The 25,755-nt window shown below is 42.1% G+C and overlaps 2 protein-coding genes across 5 annotated transcripts in view; both read left to right on the plus strand.

The window, feature by feature from the left end:
• Positions 1-25,755, plus strand: part of RAD54B (RAD54 homolog B) — a 93,307-nt gene that overhangs the window by 11,742 nt on the left and 55,810 nt on the right. The gene's annotated exons all lie outside the window — the stretch shown is intronic.
• FSBP (fibrinogen silencer binding protein) lies at positions 18,113-23,849 on the plus strand. Its single transcript, XM_062188243.1, has 2 exons — positions 18,113-18,642; positions 23,111-23,849. Exons 1-2 carry the CDS (start codon positions 18,269-18,271, stop codon positions 23,634-23,636), a joined length of 900 nt encoding a protein of 299 aa, XP_062044227.1. The 5' UTR covers positions 18,113-18,268; the 3' UTR covers positions 23,637-23,849.

A 25,755-nucleotide genomic window follows, 5' to 3' on the forward strand; every position in this document is an offset into this window, starting at 1 on the left:
GTGCCAGCTGCTCCACTTCTGATCCAGCTCTCTGCTCTGGCCTGGGAAAGCAGTAGAAGATGGCCCAAATCTTTGGGCCCCTGCACCCACATGGGAGTACCAGAAGAAGCTCCTGGCTTTGGATTGGTGCAGCTCTGGCCATTGTGGCCATCTGGGGAGTGAACCAGCGGATGGAGACCTCTTTCTCTGTGCCTCTCCTTCTCTCTGTAACTTTCAAATAAATAAATAAATCTCAAAAAAAAAAAAAAAAATCTTGGCCGGCGCCATGGCTTAACAGGCTAATCCTCCGCTTTGCGGTGCCAGCACACTAGGTTCTAGTCCTGGTTGGGGTGCCGGATTCTACCCCGGTTGCCCCTCTTCCAGGCCAGCTTTCTGCTATGGCCCGGGAAGGCAGTGGAGGATGGCCCAAGTCCTTGGGCCCTGCACCCGCATGGGAGACCAGGAGAAGCACCTGGCTCCTGGCTTTGGATCAGCGCCATGCGCCGGCCGTGGCGCGCCAGCTGTGGCGGCCATTGGAGGGTGAACCAACGGCAAAAAGGAAGACCTTTCTCTCTGTCTTTCTCTCTCACTATCCACTCTGCCTGTCAAAAAAAAAAAAAAAAATTTTTTTTTCCAGACAGAATCAAAATTTGATGAAATCATGCTGAATTAGGTGGGCTCTAAATCCAGTAACTGGAGTCTTTTTAGGAGAGAGAAGTACAGAAATGGAAAAAGGCTATGTGGTGATGGAGTAAGCCAAGGAACCCTAATGTTGCTGGCAACCACCAGAAGCTAGAAAAAGGCAAGGAAGGATTTCTTCTTTAGAGCCTGCAGAGAAAACATGGCCCTGCTGATACCTTGATTTCTGACTTCTGGTGTCCAGGCTATGAGGGTATAAAACTCGGTAGTGTTAAGTCACCTAATTTGTGGTAATTTGTTAGAGCAGTCTCAGAAATTAATATAGGAAGCCCTTGAGCTCTTGGATATTCATAGCTATTCTTTATTTAGATAAATAAATTCTTTAATTCTTTTTTATTCTTTTTCATTCTGATGAACTATAAAATGAGACCATTTTATCTTGTGTTATGTTTTATCTATTTACTTGACTCTTCTTCACCAAGATGTGTCATACAAAGCCAGGGACTGTCTTTCTGAGGTTTAAATCAAATAGTATGGGAGCAGGCATTTGTTTTAGTGGTTAAGACACTGCTTGGGGGACCGGTGCTGTAGTGTAAAGGGTTAAGCCTCTGTGTGCAGTGCTGGCATCCCATGTAGGTGCCTGCCTGGTTCAAGTCCTGGCTGCTCCATTTCCTGTCCAGCTTCCTGCTAATGCACCCGGGAAAGCAGCAGAGATTGGCCCAGGTTTTTGGGCCCCTACACCCAGGTGGAAGACCCAGAAGGGGCTCCTGGCTCTTGGCTTTGACCTGGCCCAGCCTTGGTATTGCAGCCATCTGGAGAGTGGACCAGCAGATGGAAGATCAATCTTTCCCCCTCCCCCCATCTCTGCCTTTCAAATATATACATAAATCTTAAAAAAAAAAAAAAAAAAAAAAAAAAGACACTGCTTGGGTTGCACACATCCCATATTAGAATGGCTGGATTTCAGTCTTGGCATTGCTTCTGATTCTAGTTTCCTGCTAACGCATACTTTGGGAGACAGCAGTGATAGCTCAAGTAGTTGGGTCACTGCCAACCATATGGGAGACCTGGATTGGATTGCAGACTCATGGCTTTGGCCTGGCCCAGCCCCTGCTTGGGGTATGGAATCTACCAGTAGATGGAAGATCTCTGTCTCTGTCCCTGTCTCTCTACCTTTCAAATAAGATAAATAATTTAAGATCTTAAAAAACGAAAAATCAGTTCTAATGAGTATTTAATGAGTGGAAATGGGAAAATGGAGGCAATGAATTCAAACAGGATATATAAATAAAGTATGTAAGTAAATAATTTGGTTGTGAAGGGAAGGAGCAGTATCTTGATAGATAATGGAGGAGCAGACATTTTAAAAATTGTTTTAAACATTTTGAAAGGTGGAGAGGTAGTGAGAGGGGGAGATTAGAGAGAGAGGGAGCTATCTCCTATCTGCTGGTTCCCTTTCCAGATGCCCACAAAAGCCGGGGCTGGGCCAGGCTGAAGCCAGGAGCCAGGAACTGAATCCTGGTCTCCCACGTAGCTGGCAGGAACTCAACTACTTGAGCCATCACCTGCTGACTCCCAACGTGCGTATTCACAGGAAGCTGGAATCAGAAGTGGAGCCAGGACTTGAGCTTTGGCACTCTTGATATGGGATGTAGGTGTCCCAAGCCGCATCTTAACTGCTATGCTAAATGCCTGTCCCAGTTTTTTTTGTTTTTAAAGGTAGTATATTATAAACTGACAGGAAAGAGGTGTAAAGAGTGGAAGATGGAAGGTATAGTGAAGGAATGTGGGGAAGATAAGTGTTCTTTCTTTCTAAGATTTCTTTATTTATTTGAAAGAGTTAGAGAGACAAAGAGGGAGGGAGAGAGAGAAAGAGAAATTGAGTCCATCTGTCACTTCACTCCCTAAATGGCAGCAACAGCCAGAGCTGTGCTAGGCTGAAAGCCAGGGCCAGAAGCTCCATCTGGGTCTTCCACATGGGGGCTGAAATTCTTGAGCCATCATTTGCTGCTTCCCAGGTGCATTAACAGGAAGCTGGATCTAAAGTGGAGGAGCTAGAACATAGACTGGTACTCTGATATGGAATGTGGGCTTGCAAGTGACTGCTTAACCAGAGGGAAACCGAGCTATCCCCTCCATAAGATGTTTTTCAAATGGGTCTTAGGTCCCTGGAGATGGTTGAATGTATTCTGGAGGTTTATAACTCTCAGAGTAGTTAAAAAAATTTTTTTTTATGTTATAAACTAAAGTATATGTATGAATGCTGGGTCTTTAGCATAGCTACCTTGTAATTGAGTAGTATTGCAAGGTTTCATGCCTGCAGATGAGAACAGGGATGGACAGAATGTCTAAGTGGTATACTGTTACCAAATAGTTCCCCTTATGCAAATAGCAATAGTGAAAGAATTGAGCCATCATATTCCCTATTGGAGTAAAGGCTTGTTGAACACGAAGGGACCCTGTGCCAGATCTCTTGTTATCATTATTTATTTTTATTTAAGTATCTTCTGTATGTTAGGTTTAGCAGTTTAATTTCAGCAATATAGTTGCTATATTAATGTGATTTTAATATTTTATTTGTAGCTAGGATGTTATTGTGATAAAATATAGGTAACAAAGTTTGCCATTTTAATCATTTTAAAAGCATATGATTCAGTCACATTTAGTACATTTACAATGTTGTGCAAATAACTCCCCTGTGCTGCTCCAGAACATTCTCATCTTACAAAGAAATCCCAGAACAATTAAGCAGCCACCTCCCATTCTCTCCTCACTCTCTAGCTCCTGGCAACAGTTAATCTACTTTTTGTCTCTACAGATCTGCCTGATCTGCATATGCCATTTAAAGAGAATCATAATATTTAGTCCTGTGTGAACTTTCAGTAAAAATAGGTAATGCGTGCACGTGGTAAAAAATCAGAAGGCATGAAGAATGTAGTAAAGAATCTTCCTTCTCTGATTCTTAGCCATCTAGTTCCACTTGCAAGTTTTTTGTGAATCTTCTTTGAGCTATTCTATAAAATTTAGAAACATTTATAAGTATATATTTTTCCCATCCAGATAATTGTTCACTAGTTGCATTTTTTGTATATTGTATTTTTACTGTAACAATATATCTTTGAAATTGTTCTGTCAGTATATTTGTTCTGTCAGTATATATATATATATATATCTGTCAGTATACCTCATTCCTTTTTTTTTTTTTTTTTTTTGACAGGCAGAGTGGACAGTGAGAGAGAGAGACAGAGAGAAAGGTCTTCCTTGTGCCGTTGGTTCACCCTCCAATGGCTGCCGCTGCCGGCACGCTGCGACCGGTGCACTGCGCTGATCCGAAGGCAGGAGCCAGATGCTTATCCTGGTCTCCCATGGGGTGCAGGGCCCAAGCTCTTGGACCCTCCTCCACTGCCTTCCCGGGCCACAGCAGAGAGCTGGGCTGGAAGAGGGGCAACCGGGACAGAATCCAGCACCCCGACCGGGACTAGAACCCGGTGTGCCGGTGCCGCAAGGCGGAGGATTAGCCTATTGAGCCGCGGCACTGGCCCCTCATTCTTTTTAATAGCTTATTTTTTTTTTTTTTTTCATAAAGGATTTATTTACTTACTTGAGGATAGAGTTACAGACAGAGAGGGAGAGACAGAAAGGTCTTTCATCTGCTGGTTTACTTCCCAAATGGCTGCAATGGCCAGAGCTGAGCCTATCTGAAGCCAGGAGCTTAGAGCTTCTTCTGGATCTCCCACATAGGTGCAGGGGCCCAAGCACTTGGGCCATCTTCTACTGCTTTCCCAGGCCATAGCAGAGAGCTGGATCAGAAGAGAAGCAGCCAGGATGTGAACTGGCACCCATATGAGGTGTCTTTGCAATCGGCAGAGGCTTAGCCTGCTGTGCCACAGTGCTGGTTCCTTAATAGCTGATTCTTTTGTATTGTATTTTGATGTGCTAAAGGTGCTAAACCAATGCTCTGTTAGTGGGTATTTGGGTGTTGAGACAGTATCCTTAGGATAAAACCTTGGAGGAGGTTGCTGGTCACGAGGTATATGCATACATCATTTTAATGAGTAATGATAAATTTCCCTTTGTAGAGGTTAGTAGAGGTTTATACTCCCACCAGCAATGCATGAGCAATTCATGCTAAAGCTATATAAAAGTATATATGTTTATTTATTTATTTATTTATTTATTGACAGGTAGAGTTAGACAGTGAGAGAGAGACAGAGAGAAAGATCTTCCATCTGCTGGTTCAGCCCCAAAATGGTCGCTAAGGCTGGCGCACTGCGCCGATCTGAAGCCAGGAGCCAGGCACTTACTTCCTTCTGGTCTCCCATGCGGGTGCAGAGCCCAAGTGCTTGGGCCATCCTTCACTGCCTTCCCTTTCCACAGCATAGAGCTGGACTGGAAGAGGAGCAACCGGGACAGAATCCGGTGCCCCAAAAGTATATATTTTTTGATATTGGATAATCTAATAGTTAAAAAACATTATTTTTGGTTTTTTAAAAATGGTTTATGTATTTCAAAGATTTATTTATATAAAACATTTATTTATTTCAAAGGCAGAGTTAGAGAGGGAGGGAGAGACAGAGAAGGATCTTCCATCTGCTGGTTCACTCCTCAGATGGCTGCAATGGCCAGTGCTGGGCCAGGCTGAAGCCAGGAACTTCATCCATGTCTCCCACATGATTGGCAAAGGCTCAAATATTTTGGTCATCTTCTGCTACTTTTATCAGGCCATTAGCAGTGAGCTGGATCAGAAGTGGAGCAGCCGGGACACAAACCTGGCCCATTTGGGATGTGAGCATTTCAGGCAGTGGCTTTAGCTGCTAAGCCACAATGCAGGTCCTGACTTTAACATTCTTAAAAGAGTACAAGGAACTCATTTGTAGAATGTTCCTCAATTTAGATTTGTTTGATGTTTCCTCATGATTATATATAATTCATAATTGTTGGTAGGAGTGTCACAGAAATAATTCTTTTAAAAATGCATATTTATTTATTTATTTATTTATTTTTGACAGGCAGAGTGGATAGTGAGAGAGAGACAGAGAGAAAGGTCTTCCTTTTTGCCGTTGGTTCACCCTCCAATGGCCGCCGCGGTAGCGCGCTGCGGCCGGCGCACCGCGCTGATCCGATGGCAGGAGCCAGGTGCTTCTCCTGGTCTCCCTTGCGGGTGCAGGGCCCAAGCACTTGGGCCATCCTCCACTGCACTCCCTGGCCACAGCAGAGAGCTGGCCTGGAAGAGGGGCAACCGGGACAGGATCGGTGCCCCGACTGGGACTAGAACCCGGTGTGCCGGCGCCGCAAGGCGGAGGATTAGCCTAGTGAGCCGCGGCGCCGGCCAAAAATGCATATTTATTTGAGAGGGGGAGAGGCAGGTGGAGAGAGAGTGAGAGAGAGAGAGAGAGAAAGGTCTTCCTTTTTGCCGTTGGTTCACCCTCCAATGGCCGCCGCGGCTGGCACATCGTGCTGATCCGAAGCCAGGAGCCAGGTGCTTCTCCTGGTCTCCCACGCGGGTGCAGGGTTCAAGGACTTGGGCCATCCTCCACTGCACTCCCGGGCCATAGCAGAGAGCTGGCCCGGAAGAGGGGCAACCGGGATAGAATCCGGCGCTCCAACCGGGACTAGAACCCGGTGTGCCGGCGCTGCAAGGCGAAGGATTAGCCTGTTGAGCCACGGCGCTCGCCGCACTATATACTTTCTGCCATATTATCTAGCTCTTGAAATCAACTGAGAGCCCTGATTCCTTTTTAGTGGAGAATAGTATTTAAAACAAAGATCTGAGCTCTAGGTACTCATTCATACTCTGGTTACCTTTAGACTTTCCAGCAGTCAGAGCTAGGAAGTATTTATATGCTTGCGTCTGTTTTTTTACTCTACATGTATTAAAAATCGTGAATTCATACTACAATTCCAATTTAGTACCATAGCTTTCATTCTAGTCTTTATCTTTTATGTATTTGCAGCACTTTCTTTCATAGTAAAAAAAAAACAAAAACTTGGTTATTGGGCTGGATGTTACGGTGTGGAGTGTTAAGCCTCTGTTTGAGATGTCTGCCTCCCCTTTCATAGTGCCAGTTGAGTCCCAGCTTCTAATGCACCTGGGTAGGCCAGGGATAATAGCCTTCGTTCTTTGGTTCCTGCTATCCAAATGGGAGATTCAGGTGGAGTTTCTGCGTCTGGCTTCAGCCTAGCCTAGTCCCACTGTTGTGGCCATTTGGGGAGTGAACCAGTGGGTGGAAGCTCTCTGTAGCTGTGCCTTTCAAATAAAGAAATCTTAGAAAAAAAAAAAAAGGCGGGGGGTGGGAGGACAGGCGCCGCGGCTCACTTGGCTAATCCTCCACCTGCGGCATCGGCACACCGGGTTCTAGTCCCAGTCGGGGCACTGGATTCTGTCCCGGTTGCCCCTCTTCCAGGCCAGCTCTCTGCTGTGGCCAGGGAGTGCAGTGGAGGATGGCCCAAGTGCTTGGGCCCTGCACCCCATGGGAGACCAGGAGAAGCACCTGGCTCTTGGCTTTTGATCAATGCCGTGCGCCGGCTGTGGCATGCCGGCCACGGGCAGCCATTGGAGGGTGAACCTACAGCAAAAAGGAAGACCTTTCTCTGTCTCTATCTATCACTGTCCACTCTGCCTGTCCAAAAAAAAAAAAAAGGGGGGGGGAGTGGAGGCACCAGAATTAACAGTAAAAATTGTTAGGAGAAAAGGAGTTTGATTAAGATTTTATATCCCTATTAAAAGTGGTTATTTGAGGGGCTGGTGCTATGGGCGTAGTGGGTAAAGCCACTGCCTGCGGTGCCATACTCCCATATGGGTGTCGATTGGAGTCCTGGCTGCTCCACTTCTTATCCAGCTCTCTGCTATGTCCTGGGAAAGCAGTAGAAGTTGGTCCAAGTCCTTGGGCCCCTGCACCCACCTGGAATACCTGGAAGAAGCTCCAGGCTTCTGGCTATGGATTGACTCAACTCTTGGTCGTTGGAGCCATTTGGAGAATGAACCAACAATTGTTTGAACCTTGCTCTCTCTCTGCCTCTGTAACCTGACTTTTCAAATAAATAAATAAATCTTAAAAAAAAGTGGTTATTTAAACAAAATTTAGTTTATGGTTTTATTGCAGAAAAATTACGCTGGCATAATAAAGGTACTTTGGTTAGTACCATCATGACACAACATATTTGTGGATTTCTTAAGTTTTCCCAAGAGCAGCCTCTTTTGAGACACCTAGCCTTCTGCAAAATTAGCAATTTAATTTTGCAGTTTGTTGTTGCTATAGTTCTTTTCAATTTTTTTTAAAGGTTTATTTATCTACTTGAGAGGCAGAGTTATAGAGAGAGATAGAGATATTCCATTTCTTGATCATTCCCCAAATGGTCGCAGTGGCTGAGGCTGGACCAGGCTGAAGCCAGGTGCCAGGAGCTTCTTCTGGGTCTCCCTCATGGGTGCAGAGACCCAAGTATTTGGGCCATCTTCCGTTGCTTTCTCAGGTGCATTAGTAGGGAGCTGTATCAGAAATGGAGCAGCAAGGACTTGGTACTGGAACCTGTGCCCATATGTGGTGCCAGCGTTGCAGGTGGTGTCTTTACCTGCTAAGCCACAATGCTGGACCTGATTGTAATATTTTAGTCAGTCTTCAAAGACTTTGATATTATGGGTAAGACTTAAGGGAGTTTGAATGGGAAGTAAGTTGTAAAAATTTGTGATCAGTTGGTTGGTGAGTATTTTTTCTTTTATAATGACCTATTTCCTTTTGTAACAACCTTAGAAGTAATAATAAGGAGTCAGATATTTTATTTTTAGACTCTTTATACCTTTGTTCCCTATACAGAATTCCTCACAGAAAACTAAGAATTGAGAGGGTCATTCTTTGTTTTCCCTACCCCCACCATTTTATTACTTATATATGTGAAGTTTTTTTCTTTCCATGTCTGAGTATAAGTGAGATCATGCATTTTTTTTGTGTGTGTATGTTTGGCTTATTTCATTTAGCATGATATCTTCTGGGTTCAGTCCATATCTTAGTGGCAAAAGGTAGGAGTTTTAAAAAAATTTTACAAATTATTATTCTTCCTTTATTCAAAAGGCAGAGTGACACAGAGAGAGAGACAGAGATAGAGATCTTTGATCTGCTGGTTCATTCCCCAAATCTCTACAGTAGCTGGGCCTGGAGTCAGTCCAGGTCTCCCACATGGGTTGCAGGGACTGAAGTACTTGCGCCATCGTCACTAGTGGACTCTGTAGTTGTGCATTAGCTGTAAACTGGTATGTGAAGCAGAGCTGGTACTTGGACCCAGGCACTCTGAAATAGGATGCAGTCTTCCCGAGTGGCATCTTAACCTGGACCTACCACAAGGGCTCATTTGTGGTGCATATATATTTCAGGTTTTCTTCCTTTTCCCTTTCCTTTTCCCTTTCCCTTTCCCTTTCTTTTCCTTTCTTCTCTTTCCTTTCTTTTCTTTCTTTCTTTCTCAGGCAGAGTGGATAGTGAGAGAGAGAGACACACACAGAGAAAGGTCTTCCTTTTTGCTGTTGGTTCACCCTCCAATGGCCGCTGCGGCTGGCACATCATGCTGATCCGAAGACCAGGACTAGAACCTGGTGTGCCGGCGCCGCAAGGCGGATGATTAGCCTTATTTAGTCTATTTCAGGTTTTCTTTATCCATTCATCTGTTGATGGGCACTTAAGTACACATCATGGCTATTTGGAATCATGCTACAGTAAATATAAGAATATATATAGGGCCGGCGCCATGGCTCAACAGGCTAATCCTCTGCCTAGCGGTGCCGGCACACCGGGTTCTAGTCTTGGTCGGGGCACCAGATTCTGTCCTAGTTGCCCCTCTTCCAGGCCAGCTCTCCACAGCGGCCATTGGAGGGTGAACCAATGGCAAAGGAAGACTTTTCTCTCTGTCTCTCTCTCTCTCTCTCACTGTCCACTCTGCCTGTCAAAAAAAAAAAAAAAAAAAAAAAAAAAAAGAAAAAGAAAAAGAAAAAGAAAGAATACATATAGTGTGGCTGGCATTGTGGTGTAGTTGGTGAAGCCGCTGCATGAGTACCGGTTTGAGTCCTGGCTGTTCCACTTCCAATCCAGCTCCCTGCTAATGGCCTGGGAAAAGCATCGGAAGATGGCCCAAGTATTTGGGCCCCTGCTACACACATGGGAGACCTGGTTGAAGCTCCTGGCTCCTGGCTTCGGCCTGGCCCAGCCCTGGCCTAGTTGAGCCATCATCTGCTACTTTTCCTAGGCCATTAGCAGGGAGCTGGTTTGGAAGTAGAGCAGCTGGGACTCAAATTGGTGCCCATATGGGATCGCAGGTGGCAGGTTTACCTGCTGGGTCACAACACTTGCCCCAGGAACTCTATCAGGGTCTCCCATAAGGGTTTCGTGGACTTAAGTACTTGAGCTGTAATCTGCTGCCTCCCAAGAACATTAACAGGGAGCTGGATTGGAAGCAGAGTAGCCAGGACTTCAATCAGCACTCTAATGTGAGATGTGGGTGCCTCAGGTGGTGGCTTCACCCGCTGTGCCATAATGTATACTCCTGACAGCCTTTTAATATTGTTTGGTTTATCATCTTAAAAATTTTTTTTTGCAGTAGACATCTTGTTTTTGTTGTTTTGCTGTAGCAGATTGTATGTGATATGCTTTTGTGTAATGCCAAAGGAAAATTGCACCAGACAGGATAAACAGGCAAGGAAGAGTTTGTTCAAGACTTGCATTAAGGGATAGAGATTAAACTCAGTTGGGATTTATAGCCAACTTTCTGGGTGAGGAGGTTGGTGAGTGAAAGATTACCCATGGAACTTGATGTATATCAAGTGTGGATGGTAAAATGAGCTTCCTTAGATATCAAATGTGGGAGAGGATGAGGAACTTGATTGGATGGCAAGGTTGGGTGTGTAGACAAGAACTTGATGGGATTGTAAGAATGGAGGGATTATTGCTAAACTGGCCTCAGTAGACCAGATGGGGCCTACCTGAGAAGGAAGCTGTGAGGAGCCTGATTAATGTTTGTTCAAGAAGGAGCCCTTGTCAGTATTGTAGTAATGTATGTGATGAAAAGTTTAAAGCAAATTGAAATCCTGAGGAAATGGTAAAGTTACACTTAAGGAAAAAAATATGCTGCTTCAGTTTAAAAATTTTGTTTAAATTCATCAGAATTCAGTAAGATTAAAATTAAGCTCCTCCATCCTATTTAAGCCTTATTCAGAATGCACAATAGCCACATGTGACTTGTGGCTGTTTTATCAGATAGCAGGCTTCTAAACCTTTTTTGGAGTACGTTTTCATACATATGTATATACCTACATTTTGTGGATGTGTAATCTGTATGTACAGAAATATTTAGCTGTGGGTATTTTTTAAATAAGTATTAGAACAAGAAGATCTTGTCTTTTCCCCTAGACATTTAATATTTGAGTATGAGAGATAAACTGACCATAGAATGTGTACTAGTCTATTTTTCATTACTGTAATGAAGTACCTGAAGCAGGATGGCTTTATAAAGAAAAGAGGTCTGTTTAGCTTACAGTTCTAGGGGTTTCAGATCTGGTGCGTGCATCAGCTCAGCTCTGATGAGGGTTCTTCATGACAAGAGTAATGTGCGAGGAGAGATGACATTGCAAATCAGCAAGGCTGAGAGCAGCTGGGTGGGGTCAGGGTCAGAGGCAGGCTTTTGTAACAGCCTTCTGAGGAAAGCTAACCTAGGTCTCTTGAAAAAAGTCTCTTAATCTTTTATAAGTACAGCACCTCTAAAGACCTAAGGGTCTCCCCTAGGGCTCACTTTTTTTTTTTTTTTAAAGATTTCATTTATTTATTTGAGAGAGAGAGAGTTGCAGACAGAGAAAGGGAGAGACAGAGAGAAAGGTCTTCCATCCTTTGGTTCACTCCTCCAAAATTGCCACAACATCAGAGCTGAGCTGACTCAAAGCCTGGCGCTTCTTCTGGGTCTCCTATGCAGTTGCAGGTGTCCAAGCACTTGGGCCATCTTCCACTGCTTTCCCCAGGCCATAACAGAGAGCTGGATTGGAAGAGGAGCAGCCAGGACTTGAACCAGTGCCCACATGGGATGCCAGCACTGCAGGTGAAGGCTTAGCTCATTGTGGCACACTGCTGCCCTCCTCCCGACCTTTTAAGGCAGAATTATATCGGGAGAGACAGAGATCTCCCATCCGCTGGTTGAGTCCCCAAGTGGCCGCAACAGCTGGAACTGGGCTGGTGTGAGGCCAGGGGCCAGGAGTTTTTTTCCAGGTCTCCCATGTGGGTGCAGGGGTCCAAGGACTTGGGTCATCCTCTCCTGCTTTCCCAGGTACATTAGCAGGAAGCTGGATCGGGAGTGGAGCAGCTAGGACTTGAACTGGCATCCATAGAGGATGCTGGTGTTGAAGGCAGTGGCTTTACCTGCTACACCACAACACCAAACTTAGGATCACTTCTTTTTTAAGAAGATTTACTTATTTGAGGCCGGTGCCGTGGCTTAACAGGCTAATCCTCCGCCTTGTGGCGCCGGCACACCGGGTTCTAGTCCCAGTTGGGGCGCCGGATTCTATCCCAGGTGCCCCTCTTCCAGGCCAGCTCTCTGCTATGGCCTGGGAATGCAGTGGAGGACGGCCCAAGCGCTTGGGCCCTGCACCCCATGGGAGACCAGGAGAAGCACCTGGCTCCTGGCTTTGGATCAGCGAGATGCGCCGGCCGCAGCGGCCATTGGAGGGTGAACCAGCGGCAAAAAGGAAGACCTTTCTCTCTGTTTCTCTCTCTCACTATCCACTCTGCCTGTCAAAAAAAAAAAGATTTACTTATTTGAAAGGCAGGCCTGTGCCGTGGCTCAATAGGCTAATCCTCTGCTTGTGGCGCTGGCACGCTGGGTTCTAGTCCCGGTCGGGGCGCCGGATTCTGTCCCGGTTGCCCCTCTTCCAGGCCAGCTCTCTGCTGTGGCCCGGGAGTGCAGTGGAGGACGGCCCAAGTGCTTGGGCCCTGCACCCTCATAGGAGACCAGGAGAAGCACCTGGCTCCTGCCTTCGGATCAGTGCGGTGCGCCGGCTGCAGTGTGCCGGCCACAGTGGCCATTGGAGGGTGAACCAATGGTAAAGGAAGACCTTTCTCTCTCACTGTCCACTCTGCCTGTCCAAAAAAAAAAAAAAGGCAGAATTGCAGAGGGGCAGAGAGAGAGAGAGAGAGAGAGTCTTTCATACCCTGGTTCACTCCCCAGTTGGCTACAGTGGCCGGAGCGGTGCTGATCCGAAGTCAGAAACCAGGATCTTCCTCTGGGTCTCCCATGTAGGTGCAGAGTCCCAAGGACTTGAGCCATCTTCTACTGCTTTCCCAGGCCGTGGCAGAGAGCTGGATCAGAAGTGGAGCACCCAAGACTAGAACCGGCGCCCATATGGGATGCTAGCACTGCAGACGGTGGCTTTACCCACTAAGCCACCACACTGGCTCCCTGCATTCACTTCTTAAAGGCCCACATCTGGGGGGCCGGCCTATGGCTTAGCAGATTAAGTCACTGCCTTCAATGATACCTGCATCCCATATCGGATTGCCTATTTGAGTCCCGGATGTCCCACTTATAATCCAGCTTCCTGCTAATGTGCCTGGGAAAGCAGTACTTGGGTCCCTGCCATCCACATGGGAGACCAGGATGGAATTCTTGGGTCCTGGCCTCCGTCTGCCCTAGCCCCTGAAATTTGGTCGGTTGGTATGTCTGTCTGTCTCCCTTCGCCCACCATCCCTATTATTTTGCCTTTGAAATCAATAAAATTTTCATTTTGAAAATTTGTTAAATTGAGAGGCAGAGTTACACAGAGAAATGAGAGATAGAGAAACAGAGGTCGTCTATCCACTGGTTCAGTTCCTAAATGGTCACATGGCCAGGGCTGGGCCAGGATGAGCCTGGAGCCAGGAACTTCTTCTGGGTCTCCCACATGGGTGCAGGGGCCCAAGCACTTGAGGCATCCTTTGCTGCTTTACCAGACACATTAGTAGGAAACTGGATCGGAAGTGAAGCAACTAGGACTTGAACCGGTACTGATATGGGATGCGAGTGCTACAGGCAGCAGCTTTAACCACTATGCCACAGCGCTGGCCCCTATAAAATACTTTAAAAAAATCTCCCAGCATATCATCTTGGGACCACATCTAATTCATGAACTTTAGGGGACAGCCACATCCAATCCATAGCAGAGTGATTAATCGGAAAAAAGGCACACACATTTATTATTTGCACAGGAGTATCACAGGAAAGTGAGTAAGTACTCCATACCCCAAAGAGGGTTAGAAGTTTGTGTACTGGGGCCGGCACTGTGGCGCAGCGGGTTAACGCCCTGGCCCTGAAGCGCCGGCATCCCATATGGGCGCCGATTCTAGTCCCGGCTGCTCCACTTCCAATCCAGCTCTCTGCTATGGCCTGGAAAATCAGTAAAAGATGGCCCAAGTCCTTGGGGCCCTGCACCCACTTGGGAGACCTGGAAGAAGGTCCTGGCTCCTGGCTTCTGATTGGCGCAGCTCCGGCCATTGGGGCCAATTGGGGAGTGAACCAATGGATGGAAGATCTCTCTCTCTCTGCCTTTCCTCTCTGTGTGTAACTCTGACTTTCAAGTAAATAAATAAATCTTAAAAAGTTTATGTACTTCTATTCTTATTTTTTTAAAGATTTATTTTATTTTATTTGAAAGAGTTAGTTGCAGAGAGAGGTAGAGACAGAGAGAGAGGTCCTCCATCTGCTGGTTCACTCCCCAGATGGTCCCAATGGCCGAAGCTGTGCCGATCTGAAGCCAGGAGCCAAGAGCCTCCTCTGGGTCTCCCACATGGGTGCAGGGGCCCAAGTACTTGGGCCATCCTCCACTGCTTTCCCAGGCCACAGCAGAGAGCTGGATCAGAAGAGGAGCAACTGGGACTCGAACTGTCTCCCATATGGGATGCCGGCACTTCAGGTCAGGGCTTTAACCTGCTGCGCCACAGTGCTGGCCCCTGTGTACCTCTATTCTTAGAAGAGAGGAAATGGTGAGCCGCCAATTATAGAGAAGATGTAGATGATTTTTAGGGGAGATGCATGGGCTTGATGATGGTCTGAGTAAAGTTCCTCTGAGTTCTGGATGTGGTGTTTGTCAGTCTTTTGTTCTGTGGTTTGAGTTTAATCTTTCTTCCTTGATGAAATAACAGGGAGGGGAAAGCAGGCACTCGTGTTCCCTTTTGATGGATCCAGTCCTTAGGTAATAGGGCAACTTTAGGGAAAGCCCCTCTCTGCGCTTTTGGGGGAGAAAAAGGAATCAGAGATGGAGGCAAGAGAAAGGAGATCTTGGTTCTGAGACCGCTTTTTAGTTGAGAATACTCAGTATATCAAGTGTCATACCTTGGGGGTGTTTTCTGAATCTGAACCTAAGTGTAACAGTCTTATATTATATGTAGTTTCATTGTAGTTGCTCTTTTCTTTTACCTTATGTTTAGTAGCTTGTTTTATGTAAATATGTAGAATTCTGTCTTTTTTCCTTTTATGATTTGTTGTTTATTTTCATTTTATTTGAAAGGCAGAAACATAGACATACAGAGTTCTCCTATCTGCTGATTCATTCCCCAAATGTCCTTGACAGCTGGACTGGGCCAGGCTGAAACCAGAAACCAGGAACCAGGAACTCTAACTGGGTCTCCCATGCGGTGATAGAGGCCCAAACACTTGAGCCATCACCACTACCTCCCAGGATACGTTAGGAGTGAGCTGGAATAGAGAGTGGAGCCAGGACTTGAACCCTGGCACTCCAGTGTGGGATGCAGATGCCCCAAGCATTGGCTTAACCTCCGTACCATAATGCCTACCCCTGTGTCTTTCATTTTAACGCTGCTTGGCGTAGATCATAGTATGGACCTACTTTAAAATTTTTAAAATTTACTTGAGAGAGACACACAAAGAAAGAGACAGAGCTACCATCCATTGGTTCATTCCCCAAATGTCTGCAACAGCTGGGGCTGGACCATGTCTGAAACTGGAAGCTGGAAATGCAATCCATGTCTCCATGGGGTGGCTCAGTTAATTGTAGCCTCCCTGAGTCCATATTAACGGGAAGCTGGAGTTAGAAGCTGGAGGCAGATACTCTACTAGGTCTAACACCCGTCCTGGACGTACTTTTAGATGGTTTTCAATACCATGCAACTACATAGAATGCCTCGTTGCTCTTTGTGTGTAATTTGAGTATTTTTCTAAGGTAGATTCTGAGAAGTAAAATAAACACAATTTTAGAACATTGTTTACTCATGTAAAGTATTACTGGTTTTAGATTTTCCCTTTATAATCCCATCAGTGGTTTAGAGGAATACTCGTTGCTTTGCCCTTTCATCCGGTCTGGACATTTTTAGTCTTGAAATGTTTTGCCAGTCTGTGGGTGTAAATCATTTTTGTATACAGTTCCCTGATTATTAGTGGTATTGAACTTTTTAATATTTCTGTTGATATTTCATTTCTTTTTAAAAACATTTATATGAAAGGCAGAGTTACACATAGAGAGAGGGAGAGTCACAGAGAGAGAGAGAGAGACTGAGACAGAGATCTTCCATCCACTGGTTCACTTCCCAAATGGCCACAATGGCCAGGTCTGGGCCCAGCCAAAGCCAGGATCCAGGAGCTTACTCTTGGTCTACCAAATGGATGCAGGGGCCCAAGCACTTGGGCCATCTTCTGCTGCGTTCCCAGGTGCATTAGCAGGGAGCTGGATTGGAAGTGGAGAGACAGGGACTCAAGCTGGTTGCCCATATATGATGCTGGCACTGCAGATGGTGGCTTAACCTGCTATGCCACATCATTGGCCCCCAGTGTTTTATTTCTTAACATAATATCTTTATTTCTCTGGAAAATAATTAATGTTGTTACTTAAAGGAAAAGTCCTTTTTTTTTTTTTTAATTTCCTTAGTTCTTTTTTACTGTGTTAAAAGCTCAGAAAAGCCAGAATGAGTTTGAATAGCTGAGATTGAGTTGTTTCTGGGGTGAGTCAGTTTTAAATTTATATCTCTATGGCTAAGAATCATTTGCATCACTACACAGTTAAGTATCCCTATCCTAGAATTCCAAAATTGTAAATGCTGCAAAATCTGAAACTTGTTGACAGCTACATGACATTACAAATAGAAAATTCTATACTTGACTTTATGTGACAGGGTCATAGTAAACATGCAGGTTCTTGAAAAACGTATGAAATTACCTTCAGACTTTGTGTTTAAGGTGTATATGAGACAGATGAATTTTGAATGAAGTCTTGGGTCTCATCCCCAAGATGTCTCATGTATGTGTAAAAATTGCAACAGCTAAAAAAAAATCCAAAATCCAAAACACTTATCATTCCAACCAGTTTGGATGACATTTTCAAAGACAATGAAGGCCTAGAATACAGAATGAGATTACCCCTCAGGATATGCCAGACAGCACCTCCACTGCACAGCACAGCCAGTCATCTTTAACTCTTTTTGTGACAGAAAATAACATTTAAAGCTTATAGCACATTGTCTGTCTCTTAGAACTCAGTGCTTGGGAGAATTTTTATAGGAGTTCAATAATTGATCGAATGGAAATGCGTTTAAGTATGTTCATTTAGTTCTCCTATCTGGAGAAACAAGCATATTCTGAGAAAATAGGCTTATTTTGATTACATGGTTATTGTATGCTGTTAGATTAGGATTAGAAAGTAGGTCCTAAGCGTGGGATTCGGTGTGCTTGCAAATGGCTGCACTAGGTGTTTTCTTTCATGGTGTGAATTGTGTGAAAATGCCTAAATTAAAACATTGTGCTCTGCTGCGGTAGTAAATGTAATTTTGTTGCTTGCAGTTTTAAGGAGTGATGATGCTGTTTCTTCCCGGGAATAGGGATCTTTGCACACTGATAAAGCAGGCTAGCATATTCAACGTATGTTTCAGCTAGCATAATCCATTGCCTTAAACAACATTTTTATCTGCTTTTTAGCTTCAGTGTTCATCAAAAATTTCTTCTTAAGTAACTGAAAAAATATGCAGGGTCTGATGTAGAGTGTAAAATGAAGGAGAAGCTTAGCTTTGCTGTGGAGTCTGAGCTGGGTGTAACCTAACTAGCTAGAGGATATGTAATTCCTGATTGACAGCGGGACCAGCATTATGCAGATTTTGTAAGGGAGAACACTCAGCTCAGAAATAGTGATTAGGGGCTCTGTTAGGAATCATTGCATTCACCACTCCTGTCTTTCAGTTTTCTGTCTACTGAATTTGTAAACAACCAGCACAAAACAGTTCCTCTTTTGTTTTTATTAAAGTGATATTGCAGTGCAGTTTCAGTCTATCAACCAGGAATACATGTGTGGAAATGCAATATTTTCACTTAATTACCTTATTTTTAGCTGAGTTCCATGCTTATCTGTAGACCTTTGTGCATTAAATCCTATCTCGAGCCGTTCTCTTTATACACAAGTGTGTTTTGCTTGTGCCTTCCTGTCTTCTTCAGTGGGAAGCTTTATGTAGGTCAGGCTTGGCTTAAGCAGATTTCCTGAACCTGCGTCAGCTTAAGCTGGAGGAATTTTAATAAACCCTCCCCTGTAGGCGTGGGCCTAAATGAAGCTAGCCTAGTTAAGCCTGATCTTTTTCTGTTTGTGAAAAGAGCTGAACAGAGCTGAAGGCTGCATGGTGGCTTCAGGAGCTGCCTACTTAATTTGAAGAGAACAATGGTAGGAAAGGCTAGATCTTCCAATTTTACCTTATCTGAAAAGCTTGATTTACTAAAGCTTGTGAAGCCATATGTGAAAATTCTTGAAGAACACACTAATAAACATTCAGTAATAGTGGAAAAGAATAGATGTTGGGATATCATAGCAGTTAACTATAATGCAATTGGAGTAGACCGCCCTCCTCGAACAGCGCAGGGCCTACGCACCCTTTACAAAAGGCTCAAAGAATATGCCAAACAGGAGCTATTGCAGCAAAAAGAGGCCCAATCAGATTTTAAAAGCAATATTTCTGAGCCAACCAAGAAAGTTATGGAGATGATTCCCCAGATTTCCAGTTTTTGCCTGGTAAGAGACAGGAACCACATACAAAGGTAAGCTTTATTTTATTTTGTTGTGGAAAATTATGGCGCCTCCTATCTATTGGGCTGTGGCTTAGTTGTGATAGAGATATGCATAGTAAGATCCCCACCACGGGAGCAATGAATGGTGTCTTTGTTTTGCATTCTTAAAAAAGAAAAGTGAGGCTATAAGGAATTTTTCTGTTGCATTTGATTTAAGCCATTTTTTACTGTCCCTCCCTCCCTCCTTCCTCCTGTAGTTTCTAAAAGTAAACGTTATGGAGGAATAAATGGGATGAAATTTGTGACATCTCTTCATAAACTTGAAGCTTAAAATGAAATTATTTAATTTGCTTCTGAGAAATATTTTTCTTAATTCATTTAAGATTATATTTAATTGGATTTTTAAATTTTATATAGCATTTATATAGTTTCAGGAGGAATGAAACCTTTTAAAATGAATTATCTCTGTATACTTACATGCAATGAACTAAAATCAGTAATTAAATAAACTTATAAATGACATTATATAGATGAAAACAGTCTTAAGTTATTTTTCTGACATCAAATAAATTAGATGAACACAGCTAATGGCTGTTAATCCCTAGTTCTCCAATTAATCTAATAAAATGAAAAGTTTTTTGTTGTTTTTATTAATTACTGGTTTAGTTTCACTTTGATCTTGGGTCATACAGGAAAAGGTGAGCTTTCTTAGTACTTTGCAAGGATATCAAACTCTGAATGTTAATACATCCCTAAGAACCACTGGGATTCTTTTGGAGTCAAACAATTTTTGGGTTAACTTTATACTCTGACTATTTGCCTGGGAGTCTTTCAAACTATTACCTTGCCACTAATTCAAATTCTGACTCCTGGCAAAAAATTAAAAATGGCAGCTACATCCTTCTGAACCATTTAAATAATCTAAATAAAGTGTAAACTCCTAGTTAAGGGGCTTTTCAAACAAAATTTAACACATATGTTTTCTTACTGGTGGAGGAAGCATTTATGTAAGCAAAATTATTACCTATGAAATCCCTTTCAAGTTAGGAGGTAAATGTTGTGTGTGGGGGAAGACAGTTTTCTGCCAAAAAGTACCTGTTGTTTAATGACCTATTAGAAAAATAAACCAGCTTCTTACCTGTATTGCTTATTTCGACTTGATAATCCAGTAAAAAAATATTACCAGTGAGAACCCAGGATAGGCGCACACATTGAATAGCTTCTTGGGGCCACTGGTTAAGATGTTCATTTATGTCAGTAGTACTGATTCAGAAAATTTGCCCCCCAACCCCTTCTCACCTGACTACTGAACTGTAGACAAAATAGCTTTTGGCATTGCAGCTATAAAACTCTATCTTTTGAGTATTAAATATGGGTTTTTATAATTTGAAAACCTCATGTGGAAATTGTAGTCTTAGTTGAATGTGTATTTAAAAATAATAGAATTAATTTATAAATATACAAATGTCTATTTACATTTCATCTGTGTATGCATTCATCACATTCACATAATTTTTTTGGACATCAACATTTCTCTGATGAAAGTAAGCTCAATGATTTATGCTTTTCTATACATGCTGTTAAAATGATACCAGTTTTTCAGAAAGAAAATATAAGAAATATGTGACTTAAATTCTTATGTTAGTATATCTACACTGATACTTTTTCTGTGTTAACTTATTCATTTAATATACTTACATATTTAATATGCTTATGAATTGATATCTTGATGCGTAATAATTACCTCAGAAGTTTGTAATTACTCCATAATCTTAAATGCTTCTACATAAATATTCTTGTTAATTTCACCAACTCTCCCTGCTTAATAAGAAAGGTATTATTGCCTGTATTATATATTTTAAAATAAATACCCATTTTGTAAGGCTGTTTCTACAGTTCACACTGATTTGTCTTTATTTTCACCTCTCCCTAATATCAGATTATTCTTTGTGTTTTCATAGCCTATTTGATTCTCAAAGTTCAGATTCATAAATTTTAGATGCCCTTCTCTGTTTTATCATTTTTGTCACTTTCTCCAAAGCTTTTTTTGAAAATCTCTGTTATGCCTTACTTATAATGTTTCAACTAAAGTGGGGAATCCAGATATAAGGAATAGTTTTAATTAACATGAGAGTACTATGTTTATGTTTATACTCTATTATACATACTAATTTAATACAGATTTTTAAAAGATATTTTTAAAAAAATTAATTTTCATCTGTCACTGACTTTTCTCATTTCATGTTTTAACAGATGTTAAAAGAAGCAAATCTTGCTAATTTGAATTACATTTATAGGCCATTATTTTGTTTTTGGAAATCATAAAATGACCAAAAAAGATAAGAACAAAAGTGAAGTAATTTGTATTACCAAGAAATAGATTTTTCATTAATATACTGTATAACTTGTTTTATTTGTATCTCTTAGACAAATATCTGATATTTCTGGCAATTTCATGCCTTTAGTAAGGGCCATTGGGAATTTTTATTTTTTTCTTATGTTGTACTTGAAGTTGTTACAACTTTTAATCATTCATATAATTCATTTATCATTTGTAAAATGATCTATAAATTATTTTTTTAAAAGATTTATTTATTTGAAAGTCAGAGGTAAACAGAGAGGAGAGGCAGAGGGAAAGAGAGAGTTCTTCCATTTGCTGGTTCACTCCCCAAGCTGGGCTGATCCAAAACTAGGATCCACGAGCTTTTTCTGGGTCTCCTATGTGGGTGCAAGGGCCCAAGGACTTGGGCCATCTTGTACTACTTTACCATGCCATAGCAGAGAGCTGGATCAGAAGTGGAGCAACCAGGACTCAAACCGGCGCCCATATAGGATGCTGGCACTGCAAATGTGTCTTTACCTGCTATGCCACAGCACTGGCCCCTATAAATAATGTTAAAAACATTTTCATTAATATTCCAGTTATGTGTTCCCCTTTGTAACTTTTACTTTTAAGTTAGTCTGAAGCATAATTAAAGAAAAAACCCTCAAGAAGCAATATTATATTAATCTTGCTGTTAATTTTAGTTAACAGCTTCATATTATACGTGAAATTATATTTAATTAACAACTTTAAGGTGCATTGCCTTTATAAAATCAAATATATAATATATATATACAAATATATAAAAGCTTAAATTATGTGAAAATTGTGTCTAATAGGAATACATATTTTATGGAAATCATTTGTAAATTGAATAATATTAAATATATAGGCCATTTAAAAACATTTCATTTAAAAAATAATTTCACTGAAACTATCAGTGCCCACTACCCCCATCACTAGTACCAATGTCAATGTCACCATTACCAATGCCACTGCTGCCAACACCAGCATCACTGCCTCTGCTGCTACCACCACCATCAATACAAAAAAAATTAAGAAAATCATTTCATGTTTTAAAATTTTTTTTAGATTTATTTATTTACTTGAGAGGCAGAGTTAGAGAGAGAGAGAGAGAGGGAGGGAGAGACAGAGAGGAAGGTCCTCCATCTGCTGGTTCACTCCACAAATGACCACAATGGCTGGAGCTGGGCCGATCTGAAGCCAGGAGCTTCTTCCAGGTCTCCCACGTGGGTTCAGGAGCCCAAGCACTTGGGCCACCTTCTGCTGCCTTCCCAGGGTATCAGCAGGGAGCTGGATCAGAAGTGGAGTAGTGGAGACTCGAACCAGCACCCAAATGGGATTCTGGCGCCGCAGGTGGATGCTTAACCTACTATGCCACAGTGCTGGCCCTCATTTGTTCTTCTATTTTGTCATTCAACATCCAAGGAGTATCTACTAGGTTCTAAGTACAGTACTGTATAATGCTAGGTGGTGGGTATTCAGTGATGGATAAAAACCCTTAATGTTAGGAATTTTACCTAATCATTGAAATCCTTAAAGAGCAATTGAGTCATGTGGTTCAGAATATGTAAAGGGGAAATATTGCATCCGAAATAGGGTAGAATAACCTTCTGATACAGGTATACCCTAAAGTCATAAAAAACTAATGCTTTCTCTCTGTCTGTCTGTCTGTCTCTCTCTCTCTCTCTTTTTTTTTTTTAACAGATGCAGAAATCAGTACCTCCCATTGATGGTCTTGCCCTGTCTTTTAAGTTTCGGATCCTGGTAGTTTTTAGATCAGTCCAGGAGAGCCGAAGGAGGAGATCTAGGGCTAAGGCATGGGGGTGGCAGAGCTTAGAAGGCCCTTTACCATATTTAAGAACCCAAAGGTTGAAGGGACAATTTGATTTCTCTTTGAGATTGGTACAAATAGCTTTTATTTTTTATTTACCATGTTGGCCTCATGTAATATTTGTAATTTCCTGCCTTTTGAAAGTGTAGTCTTTGCCACTTTAGTTTGTTATTCCACTGGGTAAACTTTTTTTGCTTTATGATTTTCTTTACAGTTTTAAAATCTTGTAATTTAATGGATATTAAATATGAAATTATGCTCTAAATATACTCTTATCTTCATTTGATTTACATTTTATAATGCTTTTTTGTGTGCTATAGTGCAAACTTGGATGAGGAGGCACAGGCTGGTACCAGTTCTCTACAGGTAATGTTGGATCACCATCCTGTTGCCATTACAGTAGAGGTGAAGCAAGAAGAAGACATTAAGCCACCTCCTCCACTGGTTTTAAATCCTCCACAGAGTGATGCTTTAGAGCAAAGAGAAGAGAATGAATTAGTGCATGCCATGGAAAGATCTGTGTCGCCATCCCTCTCCTCTGTTGACATGAGAATGACGACGTCTCCATCTCCTGTCCCAAGGAGAGATGATATTTTTCGGCATGAGAGTGGAGAACACTTTAGGTCACTCTTAGGGTGCGATCCTCAAATCTTGCAGATTTTGAAAGAGGAGCATCAGGTGATTTTAGAAAATCAAAAAAATTTTGGGTTGTATGTTCAGGAGAAGAGGGATGGATTGAAAAGAAGGCAGCAGCTAGAGGAAGAGCTACTAAAAGCAAAAATTGAAGTGGAGAAGCTGAAAGCAGTTCGCTTACGGCATGGTCTACCTGAATATAATAGTTTCTAAGATTTTTTTTTTTTCAGGCTCGCAATTTGATAGTTTAAATTTTAGCTAGATTGCTTTAATTCAGGAATACCCTGATGCAGAACACATATCCTTGGAAAATGTAATTAATCTCTACTATGGAAAAACTTTTTGACTTTTTTTCTAGTTATTTAATTTTCTTGTAATGTATTAAAACTGATTAATGTATTAAATGCTGATTGATTGGCACAGTTAAATTTTTCATTGTCTTCTCCCAGTTTTTTTCCTAAGAAATTAATTGTTGACCTTAGAAAGGGTGCTTTGTGTCAGTCATTAAAATACACATAATACATACACAAACACATTCATATTCTTTGAAAATTCTGAGTCTTCAATATATTCAATTGGAACTTTGAAAGCTATAGCTAAGATTTTCAGTCTAATTTAGAAGCTATCCTCCTCTAATAACAAGAAGCTTATCTAACGTTGGTTTTTTATGATTTCATCCTTTGAAACAGAAGTCCAAGTTTTTTAGAGAGAGAAGATATTTGGGGGCCACTTTTCCTTACCTCTTTGGAGGCAAGGAAATGGAGATACAGGGAGAGAACTCAGTGACTTATCTGAGGGAGCAAAGCTGTTTATGGCAGAGCCAGGAGCACTATTCAGGTTTTCTTTGTGTAATTTTTCCCTTTGCTCTTCTACAGAACTAAAAATCCATGAAAGTTTGTCTAGATTTAAAAATTAGAAGAATTTATTTCATTACAATTGCCTCTAAAATTTGTTAGGTTATAAAATTAAGGGAATTGTATCACTACCCCATCTCCCTTCTCTTTTCTGTCCAGAAAAATAAGATAATAGTCTATTGAAGGTATTATGTATTTGAGCTGTAAGGTTTAAGGTTGTGTCTTAACTCATTTTAAATGTTTTATTCAGAAAGCAGTTTGTTTCACAGTAAAAATTAAAAACTTAAAATTTTACTTAGGATGAAATAACAAAAATCATGTTTATAATTTATGATATAATCCATAGTCATGCTTTTTTGTAAATCTTGCTATTTTAATACTTACGGAAATAAACAAAATCTTGATTCTGAAAGCACACTTAATTAAATTTATGTTAAGTCTTTAATGTGCATTACTGAAGAATTTCTATTTTTGCTGTGATTTTGTTAGGGAAGGATTTTTTAAAAAATTTATTTGACAGGTAGAGATATAAATAGTGTGAGAGAGAGACAGAGAGAAAGATCTTTCTTCTGTTGGTCCCCCCCCCCCCCCCCCCCCGCAATGGCCACCATGGCCAGTGCTGTGCTGATCTGAAGCCAGGAGCCAGGTGCTTCTTCCTGGTCTCCCATGCGGGTGCAGGGTCCCAAGGACCTGGGCCATCCTCCACTGCCCTCCTGGGCCACAGCAGAGCTGGACTGGAAGAGGAGTAACCGGGACAGAATCCAGAGCCCATATGGGATGCCGGCGCTGCAGGTGGAGGATTAACTAAGTGAGCCACAACGCCGGCCCCTGGGGAAGGATTTTAGACAAAGCTTTAGAATGAGATAAGTTGAATTTTAGCAGTATATGGAGAAAATACTTCGAGCGAGCAGCTTCAGAAAAAGAAAGAATGGGAAAAAGTAGATCAGGGAATGCAAGCATAAATGCAGTGCTAAGCCAGGGGATTGTTAGGGAGCATAGATAGAGCTAGTTTGGGCTGTGGTAATCTGGACTAGGGCTTCTCCCTGGACTAAATGGGGTGGCTGCTGTTTAGCTCCAGGAGAATTTTTACATGCAGGAGTAGGAACCTGCATTTTTATGTGAAATTTTCTTATTTTCAAATGTTTGCAAATACTTAAAAATGCTTTTAAAGAACTCTATAGACAGCTTGTCAGTGGGCCTCATTTGGCCAATGAGGTTCCAGTTTGTGGCCTTTGGAGTAGAGTAGTGGTTTTCTGTCTGTGAGTCCTGACCAGCAGCATCAGCATTACTTGAGAACTTGTCAGAAATGTAAATCCATTCTAACTGAATTATGAACTTGGGATGCTATCTAGCAATCTGTTTAACTAGGCCCCCTTGAGAGTCATGATAGCTAAAGTTTAACAACCAATGAAATAGAGTTTTTTGGAACCAACCTTGATGCTTAAATCATACTAGATTCTCAGAAATTTTTGTTGAAA

This window comes from Lepus europaeus, chromosome 4, assembly GCF_033115175.1.
Source record: "Lepus europaeus isolate LE1 chromosome 4, mLepTim1.pri, whole genome shotgun sequence".
Classification (NCBI taxonomy): domain Eukaryota; kingdom Metazoa; phylum Chordata; class Mammalia; order Lagomorpha; family Leporidae; genus Lepus; species Lepus europaeus.

Coding starts and splice junctions, on each gene's coding strand:
- FSBP (XM_062188243.1), top strand. CDS start 18,269: ATGGTAGGAAAGGCTAGATCTTCCAATTTTACCTTATCTGAAAAGCTT. Junction 18,643..23,110: donor GACAGGAACCACATACAAAG/GTAAGCTTTATT, acceptor TGTGTGCTATAG/TGCAAACTTGGATGAGGAGG.